The 9,823-nt window shown below is 40.2% G+C and overlaps 1 protein-coding gene across 4 annotated transcripts; it reads right to left on the bottom strand.

Annotated features, from left to right (window-relative positions):
* Nucleotides 1-1,309: 1,309 nt before the first annotated feature.
* On the bottom strand, nt 1,310-8,540 carry NKIRAS1 (NFKB inhibitor interacting Ras like 1). 4 transcript variants are annotated; one of them, XM_082257800.1, is made up of 5 exons: nt 8,462-8,540; nt 8,138-8,247; nt 5,209-5,450; nt 1,939-2,152; nt 1,310-1,568 (listed from the first exon to the last, which is right to left on the bottom strand). In XM_082257800.1, the coding sequence occupies exons 1-5, from the start codon at nt 8,509-8,511 to the stop codon at nt 1,507-1,509; spliced, it is 678 nt and encodes a 225-aa protein (XP_082113926.1). In that variant the 5' UTR covers nt 8,512-8,540; the 3' UTR covers nt 1,310-1,506. The 4 variants fall into 4 exon arrangements, with proteins under 4 accessions (XP_082113926.1, XP_082113928.1, XP_082113929.1 ...); XM_082257802.1 differs by having other exon boundaries at nt 8,448-8,517; XM_082257803.1 differs by lacking the exon at nt 8,462-8,540.
* Nucleotides 8,541-9,823: the final 1,283 nt, after the last annotated feature.

Below are 9,823 nucleotides of genomic sequence, written 5' to 3' on the forward strand. Positions count from 1 at the left end.
GAATGACTTGAAGACTGCAGTCCACAAATGGTCACCATAAAATTTAACTGAACATAAGCAGTTCTGCAAAGAAGAGTGGGAAAATATTGTAAAGTCTAGATTGTAAAGTTAGTAGAGACCTATCCCAACAGACAAAATAAAAAAATACTGACACAAGGGGGTCATCCTTTTTCCAACTCCGTTAATGTTTTTGATTTTTTTTTTTTCCTAACATGTTGTGTCACTTGGATGTTAAAGGTTGCTGGATAAAATAAAAACTTTCTTCATTTCAGGCTGCAAAGCAACAAAATGTGATTATTTTAAAAGGGGGGGGATGATTATTTTCTATACCCACTGTAGATCAGACCGAACTGAGGGATAAACGAGGAGGACAGAGGCACATTGTTCCAAATCAGGAACAGTTGGGTGCTATGCACCTGTATGTTCATGGCCAAAATACCACAGGTTCTGATCGGACCAAAAAAAGAGGAACACAATAAGGGTAACCAGTATAGTAGCTGGGGACTAGAGATGCTGCAGTTTTAGGCCAACTACCCTAAGCTACCATGTCTTTATGCACTGATTCCAACTGATGCACTTGCTAGCAAGAGTTTACTTTTCATACTAAGAAGCAATTACATCTTGCATATTTGACACATGAGGCCAACCTGCAAGAGCATTTTAACATGCTTGTTAGCAAGTCCAACTGATTGCCATGCATCACCTCACAAACCTCCACATTGGGGTTTGTTTTTCTTAAGGCAAATAGGCTGCTCCCTTTGCACAGGCATTTTCTTTAACCTAATGAATGAGGTGAAGCTCTGTTGAATTCCATCATCCAATCACTTGCAAGCAAAAATATTAGGGTTGCAATGGTATCGGTGCCGATACTAAGCATTTGCATAAGTATCGGTAATCGCTAAAATGCTCCTATACCAAAAGGGACGTCAGCTTGGGGGCGCATAGGGTTACATCCCCCCTCATGGTGGGGAGTCCTGTTACATATCCCGCATGTCTCTTGTAGTCATGGTGTCTTGTCTATTGTACTTCTGGTTATTATCACACAGGATGGCATATACTGCTTCGGACTGTTAGTCTACACAGTCTAACACAAGCAATCTGCATTCTAGCATTCATCCCTGGGTGCATGTTGCCCTAAATGGAAGTAGCTTTGAGGGTACAGTCCATTCGCTGTCAGACTATCATAGAATTTGACAGGCTGCCCACAGAAGGGCTGGACGGTGGGCCTTCCAGCTAGCTAAACATCAGATGCTCATGCACAGGGAATAAACACCAAGTGTGTATGAGACATTGATTGTAAGAATTTTGGTATTCAAAACTTAAACATGATTTAGCAATGCTGGTGTGCCCAGCTGATTCATATGAAGTGAATTTTAGTGATAGATCCACTTTATGAGTAAAACCTTTATTTACAAGTAATCAACATAACTTGACACAAAGAGGAATTTTATACAAGGGACCTGTGACAGTGGATCACGATCCAGTCTAGGCGATACCGGGTGCTGCTCACAGGAAGACATCATGCCGAAGCCAGGCCTTGTAACACCATAACCAACACGGGAACCATGCTGTGAAAAAAAGCAATTGTCTCTCTTGGAGGGAACTGATTATGCAGAACAAGGTAAATTATCACATATCAAAGGCATATGCACTATATAGGTGGCAAATAACTGTGATCTTGGTTTACAAATTCTATACAATAGTGTATGTGATTTTATTTTTCTACACTGCAAATAGGACCTAGTAAAGGACTGATGCTTTTATTTTACGACAACACGTTAATGAAAGAAAATATATGTTAGTATTCAGTATCTATATGTTATAATGCATACTAAAGTGCCTTGAAGGGATCAGCTCAAAACATTAGAATAAAGTTCTGAATAAACATTAAGAGATGCAATACTGTAGACTAGTTGTCAGAAGATGGGGTCCCCTTACTTTTTCTCCCTGGCAAAGGAAAGGTTGATTTACTTTGGATCTGATTGAGTTTGCTAGCCAGCAGCGTGAATGGCTCAATTAAGGTCTTCCTGTTTGCCACCGTCACCTCCCATAATTTTACTTTTTCGCCTCTTGCCCATTGTAAAGCCATCTCTGTGTCCACTTGTCTGTAGTCCTCTAGGTCAGCTTTATTTCCTAGAATGATCGTCACCACCTTGAAAAACAAAATCATCCATTTGGTTATGGAATAATGTTATAATCATCCAGTATGTAAACCCCAACAAAGAACTTCACCTATTTGGTCTCCTTCAGTTTCGGGTTCACACTGATGCGGTGCGGAATTTGGATGCAGTGCAGCGAAGATATACAGCCTACAGACCACTAAATTCTGCCTCACAAACATTTTAGGGCTTGTTCACACCAGGTACTCAGTGGTAACGCGTGTGAAATTTTCTGTGTATTTTCCTGCCTTTCAAAGACACGTGTGGGTGCCATTAACTCTTAATCCCCCCCCCCCCCCCCCACACACACACACTTTCTTGGGAAATGCATGTGCGTTCGCACCCACCACAACTCATGGTACCATGCGTTTTGGTGCAGCTTGATTTTTAAAAAAATTGTGCTGGCACCGTTTTGCATGTTTTACGCGAATAGAGGCCAGTGAAAAGCATGAAATGCGGGAATGTGTAAAAAAACATGTGCCCTCGGACACAACTCTTGCTGTGAAAGAGCCCTTAGCTTGGTGGGCACAATTTTAAAGGGTGCCTCAACTGAAAAAAAAAAAAAAAAAATGGGAAACACTGTTCTAGAGCACAGCAATTGTAGTCAACCCCTGGAACACCGGGCTGTTCATCTCCTGCCTGAAGGGGTAAATGATAGATTTGTGTAAGGAAATTACATATTGTGGGGGGGGGGGGGGGGAGGGCACAGCCATCGCAACACTGGAGCTCTAAGCAATCATGAGGTAAGTGTGCCATAATGTACAAACAGGTTTGTTTATCATACAGTACTTGCACATTATGACAAAAACTCCCTCCTCCAGATGAAAAAGAAAATGCCCATGAAGACTCAGGATGTACGTTACCATTTTGGCACCAAGTATATACACTATTTACTAATGCTAGCAGCAGAAGGATTAAAAATAGGTTATGCTGATTGAGAGAGTTTAGTTCAGCTTTAAATCTTTCCTGCTGGTTTATTTTCTAGGATTGTCCTTAATTAGGCTGCATTTATGTCACGGTGGGCTTTTAAAATGATACATTTTGTTACACCCACCATCCGCCTGTGCCCAATTGGGTACACTTTGCTTCTTTTAAACAGGATTACTACAGGCAGCTAATGTATTCTGTGGTCCGCTTTCTTTGCAAAGAAATAGCAACTTCTTTTTCTTATGTACCCCTGGCATATTCTTGATGAATCAATTTACAGCAGGCTGAGTGAGCAGACCTAGATAGAGCTACTCGGTAAGGATTAAATAATTAGTGCACTTTAGCACTTATTACTTTTTTCTGCAGCATGCTCAAAGAACTCATTTGGAGGAAGGGGTAAAGCCCCGTACACACGTACTGATCGTCGGCCGAACGATCGGCCGTCTTTTGTCCAGGGCTGTCGTGTCTGTTGAAAACTGCAAAAGACTGCACACGAATTTTGTCGGCCAACAACAGCCGACTGCAGAAGTGATGTCATGTGATGGTTAACTTTCCTTGTCTTTTTTCTTTTCTGAGCATGCCCAGTCTTGCTAATCTGCTGTCTGTCGGCCGAAATCTGTACTGACTGGCGAACAATCAGCCGTTCTGGTGTTGGCCAACAAAAATTTTAATGCCTGCACGACAGATTCTGTTCAGCCGAAAATGCGCTGTCGGCAGCATCATACTAACAAGCCTACAAATCAGCCGATCGGTCGGACGAATATTTACGGCCGACAATCGGTACGTGTGTACGGGGCTTACCAGTTTGGCTGATAACCAGGAGTTTTCAACATGACCCTACAACCAGTGTTTTTGCAGCTTTATCCCATTTCTTTTCATCTCTAGAAGACACAACAGGTAACTAGATGACCCATCCACTTTCTTATAGTTGTCACCAGAAATGTCTGAATTTCAACTTTTGCTCTGACATTTGTAACGTTTCCATTTCCCATCACTTTGTTTTTGTGACAATAGTCACCAGGAAGGTGAATCTCCCCAGTGCAAAACAGGCAGAAAAAAATGGTAGAAGGAAAGAAAAATCAAGTCACCTACGGGCTGCCTTGATCCATCATTTATATGTCAAAGGCACATAAAAAGCAGCCGTGTTCACGATCCCTAAGAACAAAGGCAGATAGGCGATTATATGTCTATGCACATTCAACAAGTGCGATACCAGATAAATCATAGGTGCTAAAAAAAAAATATATATATACGGGAACTGTCCAAAATGAATTATTATATATATATATATATATATATATATATATATATATATATATATATATATATATATATATATATATATATATATATATATATATATATATATATATATATATATATATATATATATATAGTGCACTGTCAACTGAATGATTTGAAAAGTGCTGAAATTCAAATATACTGTATGTGGCCAATATATATTTGAATTGGTCACATATATTTGAATTTCAGCTCTCATATCATTCAGTTTGGCAGTGCACTTTATATACTGTATAATCTAGATTTTCTACTTTTGGACTGTTCCCAATTAACTTTTTAGCACCTATTTATCTCGTAGCACATTTGTTCTGTGTGTATATTCTTCATATTTGTATTCGGTGGTGTAATAGGTGCAGCTCTAGGTATAAAGCAATCACACTGAGCGCAAAATTTTTCTGTTTGTCTATTAGGTGATTTTACACACCAAAAAAAAAAAAAAAAAAAAAAAAAAAAAAAAAGGAAAAGTGGTTCAGTTCATGTAAAGTCAGTTATCTAAAATCACCTTCATATACCTTGGCGCCTGTTCCCACACGTCATCATGCCTACTGACATTGGAACTTGATAAGACCAAGAAAAGTTTACTACATCATGTAAGATTTTTTTTTCCTGGTTCATGTGTGAAAAGCTTGCATTACAAAACAGGAAACAAGTTTTTTTTCCTGAAAAAGACATGCTCGATAGAAATGCTCACTTTGCTGAGTGTGTGTGTGTGTGTGTGTGGGGGGGGGGGGGGGGGGGTGTAGAGACTATACATATATAAGCGTACATTTTCACAGAAAGACCTGTAGATAAGCGCTTAGCGAAGTTCTTTAAAACAAACCTCCTTTTTATCTCTCAATCTGTCAACATCCCTTTTAAGCTGCTCAACCCTTCGAAAAGATTCCAAGCTGTCCACACTGTAGACTAGAATGAATCCATCAGCAACAGAGAAGTAATGTTTTGGCAGCTCCATTCCATTTTGAAGTCCTTGTGTGTCATATACACGCAGCTGCTCTCTCACGCCACGGTCAGTTTCCACAGAAGCAATATAAACATCTTCCAGGGTGTCACTGTGTTCCTGACCTGCAAAATGGGTAAGCACAGTTTTTACAGAACAAAAATGGAATGTTTAGGGTATGCGATACTTTTTATTATTCATGTCAGAACTGCATTCAATCTTTGTGATGTAGGGGCGCTGAACCTTAGGAGAATGTGTTTTGATCACATAGGATGGTTTGTGGTCCTAGAGGCTGCTCATCTGCAACTATGAGGTCTTACTGGAACTGCATTCAAGTCCATTGGAATGCAAAAGCAGCTTTAAGCAGGTTGATGCAGCTTAGGAGGTCAGGTCAGAAATAGGTCAATTGCACCTGTCAGACATCAGAATGATCTCAGAAGTATCTCATTCTGATATCAAAGGCAAGCAAAAGGCACCCGAAAGCCTGCTGCATTTGCCCAATACAAGCTCTTTCAGTACTGACCGTAGATGAATACAAGTCAGGTTCGTAAAGCTGAACTCCAGGTATGATCCTTATTACATACTTACATGGGGCCAGCTTGGACCAATGTAAAATACATATCTCATATACCCGAGGAGCTGCTGGGGAAGCTGGCAATGACTGTATTAGTCAGTGCTCATATAGTGTAAGGCCCCTTTCACACATACGGTCCGTTCAGTTCATCAGTTCAGTCACGTCAAAATGTATCAGTTTGTCCGTCAGTTTGTCCGTCAGTTTGTCATCCGATCCGTTTGACGGATGAAAATTAGGGCATTCATCCGTTCAAAAAAACTGACATTGACGGAAGAGGATGAAAACAGATGTTAACTGATGATCATCCGTTGTCATCCGTTTTTACATAGAGATACATTGATGTCCGTTTTTCATCCGTCAACGGATGGATGAAAAACGGACAAACGGACAGCATGTGTGAAAGGGGCCATAGCAGACCAGCTTCCAGGTGCTGTGCAAGTGGCTTTCCCTCTGCACGTTGACCACAGGGGGTTGCTCCTTTGGCACCATCATTTTTAGAACTTCTTGTTTTTTGTTTTCTTTTCAATGAATACAAGGCGTTCTCCGATTCAGCAAGGTGGAGGTTATGATGTCACTGCCCCTCCCCTCCATGGTAATTTCCCTGTGGTCTATATAGGATCAGATTTAGACCTTGGGGAGCCTGGGGCACTTCAGGTTCTGGGGGCCCCTCATACACAAGGTTGGTTTACAGTCTCAATGACAGACACACATTTTTAAAATGTAGAACACAACACCATTTTGAAGTAATGTACACACACACACACACACACCAAAATAATGCAATATACCAGTCCAGAGTAAAAACTTTTACAGATTATGACCAGCAAACTATTACTTCAAGATAGAAATAAATATATTATATTTTATTTTATTAAATGTATTATTTTATATAACTTTTAATGTTATTTTATATTTTTGCATAGAGGGGAACTCAGGGCAGTTACCCCTTTTGCTGCCTTATAAATCTGGCAATGAGTCAATATGTGTGTGGATAAACGAAGCAGTAAAATTCTATTGTCTTACAAGGGGAATTCTGTCTGATTGTAGTAATTTGTGGCAATAGATGCGAGTCAGAAAGATTTGGGCAAAACCAGCCCTATAGCTAAATATGAAAAACCAGAAAGGAAGAGGTTAATCGAACCCCACATATATTGGGGACTCCCAAATGTGCCAACATGTTTCGCGGCCTATGTATTCCGCTTCTTCAGGGCTTCTGCCATCTGTATACACTTCACAGACATCTAATATGCATGTATAGAAAAAAGGAAACAGCAACATAATACACATATAGAAAAATATACATACTGTATACGCATAAAAATAAAACATAAATTTGAAAAATCCAATATATACATGGGACGGGGGGGGGGTGTCTCCCCCCCCCCCCCCCGGCCAATGTATATTTTCTATATGTGTGTTATGTTATTATGTTGCTGTTTCTATTTCCTATACATGCATAGCATATTCGATGTCTGAAGTGTATACGGATGGCAGAAGCCCTGAAGAAGCGGAATACATAGGCCACGAAACACGTTGGCACATTATGCACTTTTTATCCGTTATACATTATGTTTTTATGGGCCCTACATACTACGAGGCTGTTTATATGACTGTGGATGCTAAATAAATGCATTTTTGTACTTTTGTAATAAATTATTGATGTGGTTGTTCTTTCATTTGGGAGTCACCATTTAAAAGCCCAATATATGTGGGGTTAGAGTAACCTCTTCCTTTCTGTCTTGAAAGGAATTTCAAGGAAATTCAAGAAAACTGTTCAGGACAGAAATATAGTGGCACTGGGGACTTGTTTTTGGAGGTGCTCCCCACCCGGACACTGACTTGCCAAGCATGTAGCCAATAAAGTGTTGGGGTAACTGATCTGCATTATGTTCAAGGTCATGACTTCATAGTGAAGCAAGGATGAGAACGAGAGACTCAAAGTTTGCATAATTAAAAACAAGGCAGCAGTCGCCGATCGCAAATTTCTGTTGCAACATGTTTACTAACTCACAGGTTGACGCTAACTTAACATGGAAAAAGTGTACAAATGGGCATGGTACTTTATAGAACTAAATAAACGGGTCACTGACAGCAAGTTATGGCAGACATAATTAAGATAGGGAGTATCACCATATTTTACTAAACACATAGGCGACACATGATGACACTTCCGTGACAAATATCTTCTAGTGGATTTATACCAAATGGTACACTACAGATTATGTTAAAGAATCTTACCAACTATATGATTTCCATATATCACCTGCTCAAGAATAGCAGTTTTTCCAACTGTGGCCAGTCCACAAATAACAACTCGGCTTCCCTTCCCCATCATAAACAAGGAAATTCTGCATATAAAAAAAATCCACTATTAATGTCAATATATTTTTAGCATAAATCACATTTTACGAGAAGTGCAATATATCCAGTCCTTGTTAGCAACAACCAGTGAATATTAGGACTTCACAAACAATAGTGACCTGGACTTTAAAGGTTTCTGACCAATTAGAATTGTATTCAAGAATACATAAAATACTAGTAAACTTACAAAAAATCTCTGACCTTGAACAGGCATGCAGCCTGTGATGCCAAAACACCAGATCTGCAAACATGTAAAAGCAGGGTCAGGGACTCAATATGCCAAAGCCACTGGTTCAGTATTACAGCCTGGTAACTCCTTTCCAAATTAATTCTGCACCTACAGATTTCTCACACTACAGGTTCTACTGTGAACTTAATAACCATCTATGTACATTCGTTTTCCTGGGCAGCATTTTGTGGGTGGGGAAGATTCATCAAAATGCTTTTGGCCCAATGCCCAATCATGTGCATTTTTTTTTTTTTTTTTAATGGGACTTCTCTTCATCTATGATAAGTGAACACAGGATCATGTGAAAGCACTACACCTAAAATTCATGATTTAGCAAAGAAGGTCGTGTGTGTAAATCTTGTTTGGAATCCACAGGAGCAAAAGGTTTGTCAGAAACACTTAAGCCCCGTACAAACTAGCCAAATATCGGCCAAAATCAGTCGTTACAGTAGAAACCATCTTACTTTCGGCCATGTGTACAGCTGCTTGTCCAACATGAGCTGATCTCATAGGTGGTTTATGTTAGAACAAGCATGCTGGAAATTCAGAAGCCGATCGGCATCTAATCAGCGCTGGCAGCCAATGACTGCCAGCGCTGACCAGTGTGTTCTGGTGAGGGGGTGATCTCCCTGTCAGGGGGGAGATCTCTCTACTAACATTGTATGTTTAGTATGGCAACCTTTTTTTTTTTTATCCTGCTGGGTAGAACAAAAAAAAAAAAAAAAACACCACAAGTACCAGGCATTAGATGGACCTCCTTCAGATCTGTGTGTTAAAGTAAGTCAATCATTTTGAACGACTTACCCAACAAACTAACACAGTAGTGAGCAGGCATTGTGGTGCACTTTGATGAAAAAAAAAAATAGGGCATGATCATTTTTGTTGCGTTGTGGTTCAGATGGGGTCCATTCAAAAATAAACAGTTGCCTCAACACAAAGCAGCACTAAAGTTTGAATGGGCTCCTTAAAGATCTGGGATACAAGTCCAAGACAAAAAAAAAAAAAAAAAATGTCTACCAAAACAAAATGTGCCAAATTTCACAGGCAACACGTGCCTTAAAACAAGCCTTATGCTAGGTTCACCCCTGTGCATGGACCTGCAAGCCCATTGTGTGCCCAACAATTTCTTCACCTGCAACCACCTGCAGTGAAAACGTGCGGTCTTTAGGAGACGCACCCCGTCTGCGGGGAAATGGGGGGGGGGGGGGTAAATCGCATAGTCTAAAAGACAATGCAATTTCCCTGAAGCTGCATTTTTGAAAAGGTGCATGTACCTTTGGTGGAAACGCAGGCATGGCAGCCCATACACTAAGGTGCAAACCTAGCATTAAAAA

This window comes from Pelophylax lessonae (genome assembly GCF_965119305.1).
Source record: "Pelophylax lessonae genome assembly, chromosome: 5".
Taxonomy (NCBI): Eukaryota; Metazoa; Chordata; class Amphibia; order Anura; family Ranidae; genus Pelophylax; species Pelophylax lessonae.

What these genes read in the sequence shown, in the direction of transcription:
- NKIRAS1 (XM_082257800.1), bottom strand. Translation starts at nt 8,511, where the DNA reads ATGTTTGCAGATCTGGTGTTTTGGCATCACAGGCTGCATGCCTGTTCA. An exon ending in AGGCTGCATGCCTGTTCAAG is followed by an intron (nt 8,248 to 8,461) that starts GTCAGAGATTTT and finishes TTTTATATGCAG; the next exon opens with AATTTCCTTGTTTATGATGG. An exon ending in ATATGGAAATCATATAGTTG is followed by an intron (nt 5,451 to 8,137) that starts GTAAGATTCTTT and finishes CCCATTTTGCAG; the next exon opens with GTCAGGAACACAGTGACACC.